Source organism: Saccoglossus kowalevskii, chromosome 15, assembly GCF_978046115.1.
Source record: "Saccoglossus kowalevskii chromosome 15, keSacKowa6.1, whole genome shotgun sequence".
Lineage (NCBI taxonomy): Eukaryota > Metazoa > Hemichordata > Enteropneusta > Harrimaniidae > Saccoglossus > Saccoglossus kowalevskii.
In genome coordinates, this window is record NC_140655.1 from 35,461,146 (window position 1) to 35,483,113 (window position 21,968).

At 32.5% G+C, this 21,968-nt stretch overlaps 1 protein-coding gene across 1 annotated transcript in view; it reads left to right on the forward strand.

Moving 5' to 3' along the window:
• LOC102801618 (uncharacterized) overlaps positions 1–21,968 on the forward strand; it is a 114,036-nt gene that overhangs the window by 1,187 nt on the left and 90,881 nt on the right. Inside the window, exons 3-4 of the mRNA XM_085490764.1 lie at positions 6,212–6,384; positions 18,231–18,330. Coding sequence (XP_085346890.1) covers positions 6,212–6,384; positions 18,231–18,330 — 273 coding nt within the window. The remainder of the gene's footprint in view (positions 1–6,211; positions 6,385–18,230; positions 18,331–21,968) is intronic.

Below are 21,968 nucleotides of genomic sequence, written 5' to 3' on the forward strand. Positions count from 1 at the left end.
GCTGTCCTTTTTCATGCTTGAAAGTGTTTTTTCAATAAAGTGTAACCTCGCTTATTGATGCCATGAAAAATAGCTTTATTCTATTAAAGACCAAAATTGATTGGTAATCTAGTCCGTTAATAAATTTATCAGACCAGTCTAGACATGTTCATACTACTCTCACTGTTTAATAAATTTATCAGACCAGTTATTGTGTATGGGAGTGACATTTGGGGAGAAAAAAGTTCTACAAAATCAATTGTAGAGGATGTCCACCTTACTATTGGTACATTCTTGGTATCTTTATAAAAATACACCAATCATGGCAATATATAGTGAATTGGGAAAATTACCTCTTGACTCTTTTATTAAGAAACAAATGATAAAATATGCCAATCGTATTGCAAATTCCACAAATACTCTACTTCAAGAAGCATACTATGTCAATAAAATTATTAAAAGTAAATGATTTAAAAAACTTGATTTGATATTAAAAAATAGAAACCATTCTTATCTTTTAAAGAAACAAATATTATCTCATTATCAAAATTAAAAACAATTGATGAGAAATTAAAAGAAGAGTTTACAACTGAGTTGAAAAATGAAATAAATAATGACAACAGGAAAAAATCAAATTCTAAAAATAAATAAGAACCTACAAACTTTATAAAACCAAAATAGAACAAGAAAGCTACTTAACAATTATGAAAAGCAGTGAACTTCACAAATCTTTAACAAAATTTAGACTTAGCAACCAATCTTGGTGGAAAAATATTAAAAACAAGCAGCCTATCGGCTGAGATAGCTCCGCTGTTAGCAATGCACATTTCAATTAAAGAACTGAAGACATGATTAGAAAATGAACAATATGAATAGTATCAAAGCAATCAGACTTACAGTTTTTAACAAGAAGTCGAAAATATCACTTTTTACCAAAAAATTACAAAAATATTCACCAAAATAAATTAATTAGAGAATTGAAGATATCATCACAAAACGAACAAATCTGAGAGAGGTCCACATGTAGTACCTATATATGTAATATCAAAGCAATCGGACTTACAGTTTTCAACAAGAAGTCGAAAATATCACTTTTTACCAAAAATGACAAAAATATTCACCAAAATTAGAGAATTGAAGATATCATCACGAAATGAACAAATCTGAGAGAGGTCCACATGTAGTACCTATATATGTAGTATCAAAGCAATTGGACTTGCGGTTTTTAACAAGAAGTCGAAAATATCACTTTTTACCAAAAATGACAAAAATATTCACCAAAATTAGAGAATTAAAGATATGATTACAAAATGAACAAATCTGAGAGAGGTCCACATGTAGTACCTATATATATATTATCAAAGCATTTGCACTTGCGGTTTTTAACAAGAAGTCGAAAATATCACTTTTTACCAAAAATGACAAAAATATTCACCAAAATTAGAGAATTGAAGATATCAACATGAAATGAACAAACCTAAGAGAGGTCTACCCAAGGTACATATACACCAAGTATCAAAGCATTCAGGCTTGTAGTTTTCAAGAAGAAGTCGAAAAAGTAAAACATTGACATGGACGACGACGGACGACGACGACGGATGACGACGGACAATCACTCATATGATAAGCTCCGCTCGACAAAGTCGACAGCAGAGCTAAAAATTGTAGTCTTTTAAAATTTTCCTCATTTTCACTGGTTAGGAACTGATGACCAATCGCAGCATTTTTCTGGGGTTAAAGTCACTGATTATGGTTACCGGTATTCTCAGTGAACCTCCAGTTTGACCAATGTAAATAGATGATAGTCATTGTAGACATATATCACATTAGAAGACGAATTTGAAAACCATTTTATTAAAAAATTACTACTTTCAATGAATGCTGTCCTTTTTTTATGCTTGAAAATGTTTTTTTATCAGTAAAAGTGTAAACCTCGCTTATTGATGCCTTGAAAAACCTAAAAAGAAAAAGAAATATAAGCTTTATTCTCATTAAAGTGCCTGTGAAATGGCTGCTATTTTCACGCCTAAAATTATCCATTGATACATAAATATTATTTTTTTATGTTTCTAAGCATGAATTATTTTTTTAAGTGAAAAAATGTGTTTTAAACTCAATCTACGGCAACTTTATTTTAGTGTATTTTAAAACGAGGCTCTTCATTAGCTTCTTACATGTATTTGCATACAGAAATTCTCCTTGTGACGTCAGAAGGGGAAGTCGCATGGCAGCTTGCATTGCCGATACGTGTAAATAAGGCAAATTTCTTCTGCAGTTTTTCTTGTCTTTGACTAAATTTTCACTTATGTACTTGTTCGTTGAGGAGGAATGGACCATAATGAACACATAGTATCAATTTTTGTTGCATGGGGTTAAGTCAGATGCGAAATATGTTCGTTCTGGTGTAGCTGGTCACCGTGATCATCAGCGGCGCACGTTTGTACACTGTCGCTGGACAAAATAGAATTTGACGTCGGAATTATCTCGTTATTTAGCAGGTTACTAGGCACGTCACTACACTGTTTTATTTCATTGATCGTCTGAGTAAAACTTTCAAAATTAAAATAAAAGAGAACATATTTTGACATTCTAAACATTAGACCATAGTGATCACTGTAAAATAATTTAAAAAACGACAAATCACAGTTACTAAATAAATGACAGCCGCGTGGAAATAAATTGAAATTTTGTTGAAATAGGTGAACGAGTCAGGTCACGACGAGGGCAAGTGTGTTAAAAGCGACGTTTAATTGGATAACAAAAATAATCGAGATTGATTCTTATTTCAGAAATTATTACGCAGATCAAGCTGCAAGCATGGAGGTAAAACAAGAACAGAGGTGTGAATTCAACATTCAACACAAACCACCAAACAATTCAGAAACTTTTAGCCTTGGAAAATGAAAACAATTAGCAGGATGTAAGGGCTGTGTAATTTCCTGTTTGTCCGACGCTTCGTTTACGTGTCACTGTCAAAATTATTGCTACTTTTACTTAACAGGGACTAAATGGTCTCTATAAAACGATAATCACGATCGCAAAAAAGTCAACTCATTTGAAACACTTGCCAGACGTCTCTCTCTCTTCTGAAATTCGCCTCGGTGATCATGGGCTGGTCCGGAATCTATTTCTTTCAAAAGTGTTGCGCCAGGTTTATGTTGTCGGCGTTTCTCTTTAAACCTAGTTGTTTTTTTCATGGAAGAGGACAGTTTTTCCAAAAAATGAATCTGAGGTTAAGTGGCTTTCATCCACTGATGTCGCACCTTCGGATTGATTAGAAACATGTGAATACTTACACTATGACTATACATTTCACTGCAACTGCCCACAACACAACACAACACAACTTTCATCCACTGATGTCACACCTTCGGATCGATTAGAAACGTGTGAATACTTACACTACATGTATGACTATACATTTCACTGCAACTGCCGACAACACAACACAACACAACATCTAAAAACTCTCTCTCTCTCAAAAAAAAGAAAATAGACAAAAAAAGAAAGAAAACAAACGCTGACTGAAAAATGTATATCGTTTAAAAGTATACTGAATGACCAGTGTTATTACGGCTCAGCGGTATGACTTCCTCTCACATTTTGGCATTTGGTGGCGCACTTTCGGCGAGAGTCGGAAATCCGGAAACAGTCGACCGTTTCAGGATAGGTGGGCGTGGCTACAACACGAGAAATATCCCAAATTTACTTGGATACGAGTAATCATATTCAGCAAAAAAATCAATAACTGCCCATTTCAGTGGGATACAGATCTAAAATGGGAAACGTGAGGGTGGGCATTGCACAGACACTTTAAAGACCAAAAGTTGATCTGGTAATCTAGACATGTTCATACTACTCTCACTGTTATAACTGTTATAACCTGACCAGTTATCGTGTATGGGAGTGACATTTGGGGAGAAAAAAGTTCTACAAAATCAATTGTAGAGGACGTCCAGCTTACTATCGGTATATTCTTGGTATCTTTATAAAAATACACCAATCATGGCAATATGTAGTGAATTGGGAAAATTACCTCTTGACTTTTTTATTAGCTCCGCTGTCGACTTTGTCGAGCGGAGCTTATCATATGAGTGATTGTCCGTCGTCGTCGTCCGTCGTCGTCGTCCGTCGTCGTCCGTGTCAATGTTTTACTTTTTCGACTTCTTCTTGAAAATTACAAGCCTGAATGCTTTGATACTTGGTGTATATGTACCTTGGGTAGACCTCTCTTAGGTTTGTTCATTTCATGTTGATATCTTCAATTCTCTAATGTTGGTGAATATTTTTGTCATTTTTGGTAAAAAGTGATATTTTCGACTTCTTGTTAAAAACTGCAAGTGCAAATGCTTTGATATTACATATATAGGTACTACATGTGGACCTCTCTCAGATTTGTTCATTTTGTAATGATATCTTTAATTCTCTAATTTTGGTGAATATTTTTGTCATTTTTGGTAAAAAGTGATATTTTCGACTTCTTGTTAAAAACCGCATGTCCAATTGCTTTGATACTACATATATAGGTACTACATGTGGACCTCTCTCAGATTTGTTCATTTCGTGATGATATCTTCAATTCTCTATTTTTGGTGAATATTTTTGTCATTTTTGGTAAAAAGTGATATTTTTGACTTCTTGTTAAAAACCGCAAGTCCGATTGCTTTGATATTACATATATAGGTACTACATGTGGACCTCTCTCAGATTTGTTCATTTTGTGATGATATCTTCAATTCTCTAATTTTGGTGAATATTTTTGTCATTTTTGGTAAAAAGTGATATTTTCGACTTCTTGTTAAAAACCGCAAGTCCGATTGCTTTGATATTACATATATAGGTACTACATGTGGACCTCTCTCAGATTTGTTCATTTTGTAATGATATCTTCAATTCTCTAATTTTGGTGAATATTTTTGTAATTTTTGGTAAAAAGTGATATTTTCGACTTCTTGTTAAAAACCAATAGATCAATTGCTTTGATATTACATATATAGATACTACATGTAGACCTTTCGCAGATTTGTTCATTTTGTGATGATATCTTCAGTTCTCTAATTTTGGTGAATATTTTTGTCATTTTTGGTAAAAAGTGATACTTCTTGTTGAAAACTGTAAGTCCGGTTGCTTTGATATTACATATATAGGTACTACATGTGGACCTCTCTCAGATTTGTTCATTTTGTAATGATATCTTTAATTCTCTAATTTTGGTGAATATTTTTGTCATTTTTGGTAAAAAGTGATATTTTCGACTTCTTCTTAAAAACCAAAAGTTCAATTGCTTTGATATTACATATATAGATACTACATGTAGACCTTTCTCAGATTTGTTCATTTCGTGATGATATCTTCAATTCTCTAATTTTGGTGAATATTTTCGACTTCTTGTTAAAAACTGTAAGTCCGATTGCTTTGATACTATACATATTGTTCATTTTCTAATGATGTCTTCAGTTCTTTAATTGAAATGTGCATTGCTAACAGCGGAGCTATCTCAGCCGATAGGCTGCTTGTTAAAGAACAAATGATAACATGTGTAAAATAGAACAAGAAAGCTACTTAACATTTATGAAAAGCAGTGAACTTCGCAAATCCTTAACAAAATTTAGACTTAGAAACCACTGTCTGAAAATTGAAACAGGCCGGCATACAGGGTTGGATTTTAAAGACAGAGTCTGCAGTATGTGCGAAGATGAACAACATTTTGTCATTAATTGTCCTCATTACAATGAAATAAGATTAAAACTTTACATTGTAGCTAATAAATGTATACCAAATTTTGACAAATTTAGTAATGAAAATAAATTCATATCATTACTAAGTGACAGAAAATGTCAATTCCTTTAGCACAATATTTAAAAAACTGTTTTGATATAAGACAGCAGCACCTACATAAACTTAGCCAGTAACACATTCCTTGTATACAAATTTTAATCATTTATTTTCTCTTTATGATTTTTGTTTCTTCACTTTTTATGTAGTTATTTTTTTTACTAATATCTGATTTGTAACCCTTTTCCTCCCCTCGGGGATGTTGTGTGTTAATAAATAAATATTGTGCTGTCTTCAGGCTTTCATTAAAAGATAACCAACTGCAGGTGACCATTTTGTTTCTATGCCAACATGAATTATAAATGGTATATCCACAAAAAATATTTGTGTTTGAATTTTTTGTAAGAGATGTGTTTATCTGATGAACAATCAGTTTTCCTCCATTCCTATTTAACAGGATCAGGCAAAACTACTTTACTAAATGTTCTTGCCGGAAGACACACAGACCTTCACACTGGGCAGATACTGGTCAAGGGAGTGAAGTTATGTAAGAAAATTAGAAGAAAAATTTGCTATGTGCTTCAAGAAGATATATTCTTTGAAAGTCTAACATTAAAAGAACAGTTGGTAGTAAGTATGAAATAATTTATACAGTTTGAAAATGAATTTCAGAATATGTGTTGACATTTAGAAAATGATAATAATAAAGATATAATTTATTACTCATTCACATGTTGGTGGAAATCAAATACCACTGATTGATTTCACAATCAATTAGGGAACAATTAGGATGAAATTTGGTGGAATAAATTTTCAGCATACATTTTTTTCTTAGCAAGCTGATATCTGTACTTGGGTCATTCCCCCCTTCGGTGACCTGCAGGCTTTCCCGCAGGAGTCCAACCGCCTACCAAGCATTTAATTGGACATGCCCTTGCTCACTTCCTTATAAGTGAAATTACTGAATATATGACTGACACTTTCTGCTCGACGCAGCGCTAACCGATATGTGCGATGTTGGGTACTTAGAGCCAGCAGAGTCTGGAGCTAAACCTCATGCTCCCGATGGGATCCCTCGGTTCCTTCCACCAACCCAGGTTAGTTTAGTTAGTTAATAATAATATATTTTTTAATAATATTTTTATTTATTTACCAAATAATAATAATAACACTAAAAAACACTAAAAAAAAAAATAACAAAAGTAAGCCATACAGAAAAACTAATGGTAAGGAAAATACATATATATATTATATATATATATATTGGGTAAAAAGGAAATCAGAAAATAGCTCACTGCTAGTCTAGTCTGATTTCCTATATACATTGAAGTAAATTATAATGTATATAGTAGAGGGCCAAAAATAAGTATATTAATATGAAGAATAACTAACCAAATTAATAAATAACTAAACAAATGAATATGAAAGTTAATACAAATCGGTGATGAATAAACATATAGCTTATTAATCAATAAATGAACAAATATGTCTGTATGGCAAACACCGCAGGGCATCTGCGAAAGTGGTACCGCCAAAACCAACCTGATGCCATACAGAACTTCTAAGTCTAAAAAAATAAGTTTTGGAAAAATAAATCAGGTTAAAACAAATTAATAAATAAACAACTTGGCAAACAAAATCACATGTGTCTAGTTTTCTGCCAATAATAATTGTTTAATCATTTTTTTGAACGAGCTGCGTGAGATAATTGACCTAATTTTAGCCAGGATTTTATTCCATATTTTTGCACCTGAGTATGTCATCGAAAACTGGCCAAATGTTGTACGGGTATATTCAACAAAAAGATTTTGATTGTGGAGTTGTTTGATATGAATGATGGATAGGTTTGAAATAGTCATTAATATTATGGACAGAATTATGGTGGATTAAAGTGGATGAAAGTACAGGTGACTAATTTATGCATTTTATAGACATCAAGGATGTTTAATTTTTTGAATAAAGGGGCCGAGTGTTCAGTGAATGATATTTAAGTGTGAGTGATATGTATTGCCCCAAACCTCTAGACCATAAGTAATATTCGGCTGTATAAGGGAATTATAAAGCAATATTAAAATGTTAAGGGGTCCATTTTTTTCTAATTATACTGTTGATGTGATCGATGTGACATGACCAATTAAGATGTTTATCCATTAAAACATCATCAAATGAAACTACCCTGACTTCCTGAACACATTCTCCTCTGATGCTAATTGAGCCAGTTACATTAGGCAAGTTTTGCTTGCTACTAAAAATGATATAATTCGTTTTCTTTTTGTTTATGGAAAGTTTGTTGGCATCACACCATAGCAGGACATCATTTAAATGGGAGGTTGCATCATGTAAATTGAGTATGCAATTTTTTTCATAAGTATGAAATAAGAGGCGAAAATTAAAGATATTAGTCGAATTGGGAAAATCGTTTATATAGAGTAAAAATAATGTTGGGCGTAGAACAGAACCTTGGGGTACCCCGTAATTACAGCCGTTCTGAGAATTATTCGGACAGTCAGTTAGCAATATATGTTGGAACTTTGCAAAACACTTGGGTCTTTTCCAATCTAGACTTGATGGCGCCGTTGTATTGGCACGCCCACAATTGGAATCATTCCATTATCTTGCAAGATGCGGGTAAAACGCTGTTTTCAAAACGACACGCGTTGGTTACCATATACTCGACAGGTTATATGTTGTATATGCATTCAAAGTGTTATTTTAAATTGTTATACCCATCTGAGTCCACCTGACATAGCGTAATTTACAAAACAACTCCCGAGTGTTGAGTAACCCAAGGTATTAATGAACTCGTCGTTAGCGGGAAGGCTCAAAGTAAAGTTTCTTAGCGGGACGCGCTGCAGTTTCGCGACAGTTTTGGGCCAAACTAAAAGTTGTTTTTTACATTACTGGTGCTGTGAGTATGTCAGGGATACACAGACGTAAAACTCGATTATAATGGTTTGATGGATTTTGTCAAATCAAAAGTCTGCGCCTTCCTTGATCGAATCACTTTTTCAACTGCAGTTTGAAAATGACGGGGTATAACGACCGTTATTATGTCTAGTCCATTTTTGTAACAGGTACAACTGACTAAAATGAGCGAGGAGTTGACATTTTTTGACAGATTTAAGCAACATCCAACTTGTGATTTTCAAAATTACTGAAAATAATTACAATATAATTATAAAAAATAAAGAATGGTTGCTGTGAACGCACGCTAGATAATACTTACAATTCACCAAGCAGACAACCCCTATGAAATAGTAATCCCAAACCACGCGCCCGTCACTCAAGTGGCGCCGACAAGTCTAGATTGGGCAAAGACCAAAGTGTTTTGCAAAGTTGCAAGTCATTTTGCTAACTGACTAGCCGAATAATTCTCAGAACGGCTGTAATGCTTGTTTTAGATGATGATGTTCCATTGCAATGTACATATTGGGACCTGTTATGAATATAATCTTTGACCCATTGAAGTGATAGCCCCTAAACCCGTAATGTTCTAACTTTGATAATAAAATTTTGTGATTGATCGTATCAAAGGCCTTGCTGAAATCTATAAATATACCTAGCGTGGGCTTTCCCTGGTCAATATTAAGTACCAAATGACATCCGCTGCACAGAGTTAGTCCTCTTCGCTTTGGGTGGAGCATAAGGCGCCGACAAATCTGTTCCAGCTGTCACGGTCATGTGCAAGCCATCCTATTTCATTCCAGGTCTTTCCTGCTGCCTTCAACCCCTCTTCCACAGTCCTTCTCCAGGTGCCCAGAGGCCTGCCTCTCTTTCTCTTCCCAGGTGGTGCCCATCTCAATGCAGTGTGAGGGTGTCTGGTTCTGCCCATTCTTAGCACATGAACCCAGGTACCATGAACTTTTGTTCGCACCAAACGGGTAAAGGAGGATTGTTTCTCAGCATCTTAGTCCACCATTAACCATTAATTTGTGGTCACACTGGAACGTATTACAGTTGTTTCAAGGACTCTGAAGTCTCAGAGGCGGAACACACCAGCCTTCTAGACCAGTAGACACATTTGTTAGTGGGATATCTTACGGCTATGTGTGATATCCTGCTGTGTCATCTGGCTCTCTTGGCGGGGGCTACCTCTGTGCAGCGGGATGCCAATTTGGCAGCTTGTGTTTTGGTGGTGAACTGAGTCACGGGGTGTGTCAACACCTCAGTTACGCAGACTGGACCTCTTCCACCCTCTTGATAGGTGGGGCAGTCTCGGAGCTTCGGGAAGCCACTGACCAGATGGTACAGATGGGAACCCAAGCGGAGAAAATGGACAACCAAAGTCGGCATCCACTTGCCAGAAGCACCCAGAAGGCAAGTGCCCCTACTCTCCTGGGGGAGGGAAGAGTCGTGGCGCGTCCCCCAAAAGAAGGATCCCCCTCTTCCTTGGCTGCTCGTTTCCCAGGTCACGGGAAGCGAGTTTGATGCTTCCATCTGCGACAAAGGGAACGAGCAAGTGTTCGGCCGGGGGCAAAATCTGAACTCTTACAAACTGTGAGGGGACTTCCCTCGGCGGAAGAGAGTTTTCCCCCAATGTAGACCTGCTATCCCATGGCCACATATGCCTGTCACACACAGATTGCACCGGTGTATTCTGGCTTGGAAGTAGTGGGTAACCGACCCCTAGACACTCCAGGTGGCGATGCATGGTTACAAAACTCTACTGTTATCTCCGTCTTCCCTGTTGAGCCCGAAACCCCAAAACAAGGGGTTGTGGGTCGAGCAGGTAAAGCTAACACAGGATTTACTACACCGATTAGGCTCTCTAGTAAATCTAAAGAAAGTCCCATCCACACCCGACACGTCAGTTACTGTTTCTGGGCATGGAGTTTGAAACAGAGGCAGGCTTTTTGCCTCAATTGCAGGCTTGTTGCCTAGCAATAAACAGTCTAGCCGAACGTCCTCTCTGTCTCTCCGAGAACTGACACTCATCATTGGGATGACGTCAGTTCGCTCTTTGTTGCAACACTGGTCTCACCTATGGGAACTGGAGAGGGGAGTTACTCTCTCAGACCAAGTGAGTGATGCCTTGCCCTGGTGGGTGACAATTGGGGACCTCATGGTCCCTTTGGACCCATCCCCGTTGTGACTGATATCGGATGCCTCCCTCACAAGTTGGGGAGCGCACCTATTGGACAAACAAGTCCAAGGAATATTGGTCCTGCATTGAATTAAGGGCACCATATCAATTGGCTCAAACTGAAAGCAGTACACTTAGCACTGATAGACATTCAACCCCTATTTCGGGACCACTTGTCTTGCTCTGCACGGACAACACAGTGGTGGTCTTCGACATCAACAAGGAGGGGGATCCCATCGCTGTCAGCTCTGGAGGAGTAAATTCTCCATTGGTGCCTGGAAAGCAACGTAGACCTTCCAGGGTTGCGTAACAGTCAGATGGACACCCTCTCATGGCGACTCTGTTTTAGAACTACCCCAATGGGTAACCTCTAGACTGGTTTCGGCTGTGGGATGGTCCCAAGATGCACCTATTTGCCACACCCCGGAATTCCAAGCTCCCGGTGTATGTGACACTCCTGCTGACTCCATTGAGAAAAGTCTTTTTAGGGTGGGTCCCACCCTTGCAGGTCAAACTTTGATTGTTGACCCAGTCCGAACGCCCACAGGGATTACCGGTACTACTCTTAGGCGATAGAGCAGTCTCGGCTACAGATTTGTGTGGAGAAGGTTCTCCTGTCAGCGTTCTTTAGACATCCCAGGTCTCACTTTTGGCCTATGCCCTCATGCAGAACTGTTTCGTCCTCTTCTTTTGGAATACTAGTTACCTCCAGAAATTAGGTCTAGGTTTGGGTCTAGCGTCATCAGGCAATGCCGACCCCATCACCCGATCAGCGCTATTACTATGGGGTGACACTGGTAAGGTAAGACACCGTTTTTCACTTGTCGTAGCTAGGTGGTCGTCATAAGTAATTTTATTTATTCAAGTACCAGTACTCTTTTATTTACTGTTTTGCTCGGAAACCCACCACCTCACGGCGTCTGACTCAGCCTACAGTTCAAAATAGTCATTTTGACTGACCAAAGTCTATGGTGGGTAATTGAACGAAGTGAATTTAGGCAGAGGGTTTTCAACCCACCTATTCACATAGTTCATACCCACCATGGACTCCGGGTCATTCCCAACCACCCCACTTTCTGTAGCGATTGGCTTCAGTCTTTGTATATGGAGAAAACAGAAGAGTGAAGATGGGGCAAGATGGCGCTGACCATGTGTTACATGACGTGGAAGAAAATCTACGAGGTCATGAGGCTTCCCCTAACCTAGATTTCTTTCTCTGTCATTGGCCGAATCGCAGATTAATGCCTACAGTTCAAAATAGTCATTTTGACTGACCGAGTCTATGGTGGGTATGAACTATGTAAATTGGCAGGTTGAAAACCCTCTGCCCATGTAGTGTTTTTTAACATCTCTATAAATTGTCCTTTACCATACTTTGATGACACATTGTAAAACAATACAGCAAAATTCTTAGGAATTCACTAACATCCAAAATAGGAAGCCAATAAAAAGTTTTAATGAGATCAATGCCACTAACCATAGTAAATTATGGGTAAATTGTAGTGCTGTGTAGTGCTTGCAATGATGGAGGCCAATAGCCAAAAATAAGTTCAAGCCAAAATGATGTTGTCCAATCAGTCTCACTCACATTCAAATTCAAATGAGATGATTGGATTTGCTAGGCAGACCCCTCCTCTCTTACAAGTAAGCACACATGCAACAATCAGACAGTCTGCATCACAATACATGCTCATACAACAATGAGTAACAATTATGAATAATTAGGTTTATAAATTATTTATAACATGCATGCCTTTGTTTACCAGTATACTATCATTTAAAATATTTAGGTTTATAAATTATTTACAACATACATGCCTTTGTTTATACTATCATTTAAAATATTTAGGTTTATAAATTATTTATAACATACATGCCTTTGTTTATACCATCATTTCAATTATTTAGGTTTATAAATTATTTATGGCATGCCTTTGTTTATACCATCATTTCAATTATTTAGGTTTATAAATCATTTATGGCATGCCTTTGTTTATATCATCATTTAAAATATTTAGGTTTATAAATTATTTACAACATACATGCCTTTGTTTATACTATCATTTAAAATATTTAGGTTTATAAATTATTTATAACATACATGCCTTTGTTTATACCATCATTTCAATTATTTAGGTTTATAAATTATTTATGGCATGCCTTTGTTCATACCATCATTTAAAATATTTAGGTTTATAAATTATTTATAACATACATGTACATGCCTTTGTTTATACAATCATTTCAATTATTTAGGTTTATAAATTATTTATGGCATGCCTTTGTTTATACCATCATTTCAATTATTTAGGTTTATAAATTATTTATGGCATGCCTTTGTTTATACCATCATTTAAAATATTTAGGTTTATAAATTATTTATAACATACATGCCTTTGTTTATATCATCGTTTAAAATATTTAGGTTTATAAATTATTTATAACATACATGCCTTTGTTTATACCATCATTTAAATTATTTAGGTTTATAAATTATTTATGGCATGCCTTTGTTTATACCATCATTTAAATTATTTAGGTTTATAAATTATTTATAACATACATGCCTTTGTTTATACCATCATTTAAATTATTTAGGTTTATAAATTATTTATAACATACATGCCTTTGTTTATACCATCATTTCAATTATTTAGGTTTATAAATTATTTATGGCATGCCTTTGTTTATATCATCATTTAAAATATTTAGGTTTATAAATTATTTATGGCATGCCTTTGTTTATATCATCATTTAAAATATTTAGGTTTATAAATTGTTTATGGCATGCCTTTGTTTATATCATCATTTAAATTATTTAGGTTTATAAATTATTTATGGCATGCCTTTGTTTATACTATCATTTAAAATATTTAGGTTTATAAATTATTTATAACATACATGCCTTTGTTTATACCATCATTTAAATTATTTAGGTTTATAAATTATTTATAACATGCCTTTGTTTATACCATCATTTAAAATATTTAGGTTTATAAATTATTTATGGCATGCCTTTGTTTATACCATCATTTAAAATATTTAGGTTTATAAATTATTTATAACATACATGCCTTTGTTTATACCATCATTTAAAATATTTAGGTTTATAAATTATTTATAACTTGCCTTTGTTTATATCATCATTTAAAATATTTAGGTTTATAAATTATTTATAACATACATGCCTTTGTTTATACCATCATTTAAATTATTTAGGTTTATCAATTATTTATAACATGCCTTTGTTTATATCATCATTTAAAATATTTAGGTTTATCAATTATTTATAACATGCCTTTGTTTATACCATCATTTAAAATATTTAGGTCTCTCAATTATTTATAACATGCCTTTGTTTATACCATCATTTAAAATATTTAGGTTTATAAATTATTTATAACATACATGCCTTTGTTTATACCATCATTTAAAATATTTAGGTTTAAAAATTATTTATAACATACATGCCTTTCTTTATATCATCATTTAAAATATTTAGGTTTATAAATTATTTATAGCATGCCTTTGTTTATACCATCATTTAAAATATTTAGGTTTATCAATTATTTATAGCATGCCTTTGTTTATATCATCATTTAAAATATTTAGGTTTATAAATTATTTATAACATACATGCCTTTGTTTATACCATCATTTAAAATATTTAGGTTTATAAATTATTTATAACTTGCCTTTGTTTATATCATCATTTAAAATATTTAGGTTTATAAATTATTTATAACATACATGCCTTTGTTTATACCATCATTTAAAATATTTAGGTTTATAAATTATTTATAACATGCCTTTGTTTTTATCATCATTTAAAATATTTAGGTTTATCAATTATTTATAGCATGCCTTTGTTTATATCATCATTTAAAATATTTAGGTTTATAAATTATTTATGGCATGCCTTTGTTTATACCATCATTTAAATTATTTAGGTTTATCAATTATTTATAGCATGCCTTTGTTTATACCATCATTTAAAATATTTAGGTTTATCAATTATTTATAGCATGCCTTTGTTTATATCATCATTTAAAATATTTAGGTTTATAAATTATTTATAACATACATGCCTTTGTTTATACCATCATTTAAAATATTTAGGTTTATCAATTATTTATAACATGCCTTTGTTTATACCATCATTTAAAATATTTAGGTTTATAAATTATTTATGGCATGCCTTTGTTTATACCATCATTTAAAATATTTAGGTTTATAAATTATTTATGGCATGCCTTTGTTTATACCATCATTTAAAATATTTAGGTTTAAAAATTATTTATAACATACATGCCTTTCTTTATATCATCATTTAAAATATTTAGGTTTATAAATTATTTATAGCATGCCTTTGTTTATACCATCATTTAAAATATTTAGGTTTATCAATTATTTATAGCATGCCTTTGTTTATATCATCATTTAAAATATTTAGGTTTATAAATTATTTATAACATACATGCCTTTGTTTATACCATCATTTAAAATATTTAGGTTTATAAATTATTTATAACTTGCCTTTGTTTATATCATCATTTAAAATATTTAGGTTTATAAATTATTTATAACATACATGCCTTTGTTTATACCATCATTTAAAATATTTAGGTTTATAAATTATTTATAACATGCCTTTGTTTTTATCATCATTTAAAATATTTAGGTTTATCAATTATTTATAGCATGCCTTTGTTTATATCATCATTTAAAATATTTAGGTTTATAAATTATTTATGGCATGCCTTTGTTTATACCATCATTTAAATTATTTAGGTTTATCAATTATTTATAGCATGCCTTTGTTTATACCATCATTTAAAATATTTAGGTTTATCAATTATTTATAGCATGCCTTTGTTTATATCATCATTTAAAATATTTAGGTTTATAAATTATTTATAACATACATGCCTTTGTTTATACCATCATTTAAAATATTTAGGTTTATCAATTATTTATAACATGCCTTTGTTTATACCATCATTTAAAATATTTAGGTTTATAAATTATTTATAACATGCCTTTGTTTATATCATCATTTAAAATATTTAGGTTTATAAATTATTTATAACATACATGCCTTTGTTTATACCATCATTTAAATTATTTAGGTTTATCAATTATTTATAACATGCCTTTGTTTATATCATCATTTAAAATATTTAGGTCTCTCAATTATTTATAACATGCCTTTGTTTATACCATCATTTAAAATATTTAGGTTTATAAATTATTTATAACATACATGCCTTTGTTTATACCATCATTTAAAATATTTAGGTTTAAAAATTATTTATAACATACATGCCTTTCTTTATATCATCATTTAAAATATTTAGGTTTATAAATTATTTATAGCATGCCTTTGTTTATACCATCATTTAAAATATTTAGGTTTATCAATTATTTATAGCATGCCTTTGTTTATATCATCATTTAAAATATTTAGGTTTATAAATTATTTATAACATACATGCCTTTGTTTATACCATCATTTAAAATATTTAGGTTTATAAATTATTTATAACTTGCCTTTGTTTATATCATCATTTAAAATATTTAGGTTTATAAATTATTTATAACATACATGCCTTTGTTTATACCATCATTTAAAATATTTAGGTTTATAAATTATTTATAACATGCCTTTGTTTTTATCATCATTTAAAATATTTAGGTTTATCAATTATTTATAGCATGCCTTTGTTTATATCATCATTTAAAATATTTAGGTTTATAAATTATTTATGGCATGCCTTTGTTTATACCATCATTTAAATTATTTAGGTTTATCAATTATTTATAGCATGCCTTTGTTTATACCATCATTTAAAATATTTAGGTTTATCAATTATTTATAGCATGCCTTTGTTTATATCATCATTTAAAATATTTAGGTTTATAAATTATTTATAACATACATGCCTTTGTTTATACCATCATTTAAAATATTTAGGTTTATCAATTATTTATAACATGCCTTTGTTTATACCATCATTTAAAATATTTAGGTTTATAAATTATTTATAACATGCCTTTGTTTATACCATCATTTAAAATAGTTAGGTTTAAAAATTATTTATAACATACATGCCTTTGTTTATACCATCATTTAAAATATTTAGGTTTATAAATTATTTATGGCATGCCTTTGTTTATACCATCATTTAAATTATTTAGGTTTATCAATTATTTATAACATGCCTTTGTTTATATCATCATTTAAATTATTTAGGTTTATAAATTATTTATGGCATGCCTTTGTTTATACCATCATTTAAATTATTTAGGTTTATAAATTATATATAACATACATGCCTTTGTTTATACCATCATTTAAAATATTTAGGTTTATAAATTATTTATGGCATGCCTTTGTTTATACCATCATTTAAATTATTTAGGTTTATAAATTATATATAACATACATGCCTTTGTTTATACCATCATTTAAATTATTTAGGTGTATAAATTATTTATAACATGCCTTTGTTTATACCATCATTTAAAATATTTAGGTTTATAAATTATTTGTAACATACATGCCTTTGTTTATACCATCTTTTAAAATATTTAGGTTTATAAATTATTTATAACATACATGCCTTTGTTTATACCATCTTTTAAAATATTTAGGTTTATAAATTATTTATAACATACATGCCTTTGTTTATACCATCATTTAAAATATTTAGGTTTATAAATTATTTATAACATACATGCCTTTGTTTATACCATCTTTTAAAATATTTAGGTTTATAAATTATTTATAACATGCATGCCTTTGTTTATATCATCTTTTAAAATATTTAGGTTTATAAATTATTTATAACATACATGCCTTTGTTTATACCATCTTTTAAAATATTTAGGTTTATAAATTATTTATAACATACATGCCTTTGTTTATACCATCATTTAAAATATTTAGGTTTATAAATTATTTATAACTTACATGCCTTTGTTTATACCATCATTTAAAATATTTAGGTTTATAAATTATTTATAACATACATGCCTTTGTTTATACCATCTTTTAAAATATTTAGGTTTATAAATTATTTATAACATACATGCCTTTGTTTATACCATCTTTTAAAATATTTAGGTTTATAAATTATTTATAACATACATGCCTTTGTTTATACCATCATTTAAAATATTTAGGTTTATAAATTATTTATAACATGCCTTTATTGTCTTCAAAGTTAGAGTGCAGAACGTAGAATGTATTTGTATCAAATATATTTCTTTGCATGTTATTTTACTTGTACTAGTTTACTGATGTTAGTTTTCTTTTCAATTCTTCTAAGCCACTTCCCCAATTATGTCAACTGATCCATATTTTAACTTAGATTTATTTATATTGTAACAGTACAGTGCTAAACTGAGACTTTCTGGTCCAATGGTTTCCAAGATGAAAAAAGTTAATGAGATTATTGATATTTTAGACATTAGAAAATGTTTGAACACAAGTAAGTATATTTGGATGTATTTGATATATATTCAAACTTTTAATACTATAATCTTAAAAAATTGTCTTTGATTGTGAATAATCTAAAAACAATACTGCACTATACTAGTATAAATTAAATTCTTTGTATTGCATTTCATGTTCATGAGGACAGAACGTGGTAGTGATTAAACTTCATTATTGACTGTTAAAGAAAATGAAATGAAAATCCAATGACCTTGATTTCGTTATTGCATATGTGCAAAACAAATGTTTACCATAGACTTCAATGTTTGATTTATGTTTATTTATTTGGTATAATAAAACATAATGGTGCGTTAACAAGACCTATGGGTCGAGTCAGCGTAAATGGTCATGTATACATGTTCAACTTAAGCCATGTTCAGCTACAATAAACCCTGAAGGTTGGGCTCTGACAGGATTTGACCCGACATGGATCCGACTGTGTAAACGCAACAAGCCTGACGATCAGGGACAAACTCCCACCGTTGACTTCTATTCGTATGTTGCTACACTTTGCAGACAACTATAGATGAACAAATGGTTGTCACCCATGATTCCATAAATAAGAGCTGTTAGATGTTGACATTGGGCAATAATCATTTGCTACATCCTTGCTAGTGTTCCTTGTGCTTATTGAATTTGACCGGATAATTTCCACTTTCTTTTCTACCACGCAAACCCAGAAATAGCAAATATAATACTAAAAATGTTCTCGGGTTCACATTGATTTATCGTCATATTTCTGGTTTTCATAGACGTTGAATACCCTGGTAGCCATCAGAAGTTCAAATACCTTTTTAACTGTCTATAATTATATGTACACAGTCTTTCCCTTTGACCTAGATTTGACTGGGGTTGAATATTTTATTTTAAACAATATTCTGACAAGACACATACGGTATGATTGTCTTATTCGCAAAGTACAATGATGTAATTTCTGTGTTTTGTTTTCTGATTATTGAGACTCCATGATGTGTTCATGATTTTTACAATTATTTTTGTTTTCTAAAATGATAAGACAAGGACCATGGATCTAAATAAAGAGTTCAATGCATGGACTGAGTGAAAGACAATATTTCTATGTCTAAAATAAAATCTTACATTACTCTTCATTGAGTATTTGTTAATTTTGCATATGTTTGGCATGACAGTATGTTTGTAAATATATAGAAAATCTTGTTTTTCAACAATCTATCGATTAACCTATCGACCATGTCCTGGTAAATAATTTGTTTGGAATGACGGTCGCTGTTACTTTCCATACTGAATTCAGGATGGTGTTTGTACTGACGTCTGTCATTCAACACAATCAGCCGAGACAGTACAAACATTGACCTTAATTCTTGGGGATCATGTTCAGTGATTTGAGGGCTGAAAACCCAAATAATTACACAAGTGCTACCATCATAAAACTACAAAAGAGCTAGAATTGTTCTGGTCAACTTCAACTATCCATTTATTCATTTAAATCAAAGAAAGGTAAACCAGACTAGAGTTGATGATTCTGTGAATCACGATTTTCAAATTGTTGACCAGCACCAAATATTCACAGCTACAACTGAATTTATCATTTTTTTTTTCTGAAGCCCAATAAATTATTCATACATGCTTGATGCCAAATTTTACTAGACTGATGTAGCTTTGGCATCATTATTTTTGGAATAAAACCTCATCAATATTTTTCTTGTTTTTCTGCTAACAAGAGGCTGTAGTTCAAGTTGTGTAAGATACAGTGTCATAGATTCGAGGTGTCGTTCAGGATTTAATAATAGTTAATACTAGTTGTATCCTTACACTTACCATTAAAACCACAATTTTGACTACTCATGTGCCAGTGATCAGTGTTTGGGTGAGCACTCAGTGTTTTCAATAAGTATGTGAGTGGACAAAATTGATTAAAATAAGGCTGTTTTCTGGTTGGAAGGTGGTTTCAACTTGAAGGTGTTTTATCTATCTACTGACACAAAAATGTTAACACAGCTACAGTAATTATACATTGATTTACTGCAACTTATAAAATGTAACATCAAGAAATACAACAACAGCAACAAATGCCTTAAATGATTCTGTGACATTGGTATCACTCGCCAGTTAACAACCTTTGCTACTGACAGCAACAAATGCCTTAAATGATTCTGTGACATTGGTATCACTCGCCAATTAACAAATTTTGGTACTGACAGCAACAAATCCCTTAAATGATTCTGTGACATTGGTATCACTCGCCAGTTAACAACCTTTGGTACTGACAGCAACAAATCCCTTGAATGATTCTGTGACATTGGTATCACTCGCCAGTTAACAACCTTTGGTACTAACAGCAACAAATGCCTTAAATGATTCTGTGACATTGGTATCACTCGCCAGTTAACAACCTTTGCTACTGACAGCAACAAATCCCTTAAATGATTCTGTGACATTGGTATCACTCGCCAGTTAACAACCTTTGGTACTAACAGCAACAAATGCCTTAAATGATTCTGTGACATTGGTATCACTCGCCAGTTAACAACCTTTGGTACTGACAGCAACAAATGCCTTAAATGATTCTGTGACATTGGTATCACTCGCCAGTTAACAACCTTTGGTACTGACAGCAACAAATGCCTTAAATGATTCTGTGACATTGGTATCACTCGCCAGTTAACAACCTTTGGTACTGACAGCAACAAATCCCTTAAATGATTCTGTGACATTGGTATCACTCGCCAGTTAACAACCTTTGGTACTGACAGCAACAAATGCCTTAAATGATTCTGTGACATTGGTATCACTCGCCAGTTAACAACCTTTGGTACTGACAGCAACAAATCCCTTAAATGATTCTGTGACATTGGTATCACTCGCCAGTTAACAACCTTTGGTACTGACAGCAACAAATGCCTTAAATGATTCTGTGACATTGGTATCACTCGCCAGTTAACAACCTTTGGTACTGACAGCAACAAATCCCTTAAATGATTCTGTGACATTGGTATCACTTGCCAGTTAACAACCTTTGGTACTGACAGCAACAAATGCCTTAAATGATTCTGTGACATTGGTATCACTCGCCAGTTAACAACCTTTGGTACTGACAGCAACAAATCCCTTAAATGATTCTGTGACATTGGTATCACTTGCCAGTTAACAACCTTTGGTACTGACAGCAACAAATCCCTTAAATGATTCTGTGACATTGGTATCACTCGCCAGTTAACAACCTTTGGTACTAACAGCAACAAATCCCTTAAATGATTCTGTGACATTGGTATCACTCGCCAGTTAACAACCTTTGGTACTAACAGCAACAAATGCCTTAAATGATTCTGTGACATTGGTATCACTCGCCAGTTAACAACCTTTGGTACTGACAGCAACAAATGCCTTAAATGATTCTGTGACATTGGTAACACTCGCCAGTTAACAACCTTTGGTACTGACAGCAACAAATGCCTTAAATGATTCTGTGACATTGGTATCACTCGCCAGTTAACAACCTTTGGTACTGACAGCAACAAATCCCTTAAATGATTCTGTGACATTGGTATCACTTGCCAGTTAACAACCTTTGGTACTGACAGCAACAAATGCCGTAAATGATTCTGTGACATTGGTATCACTCGCCAGTTAACAACCTTTGGTACTGACAGCAAC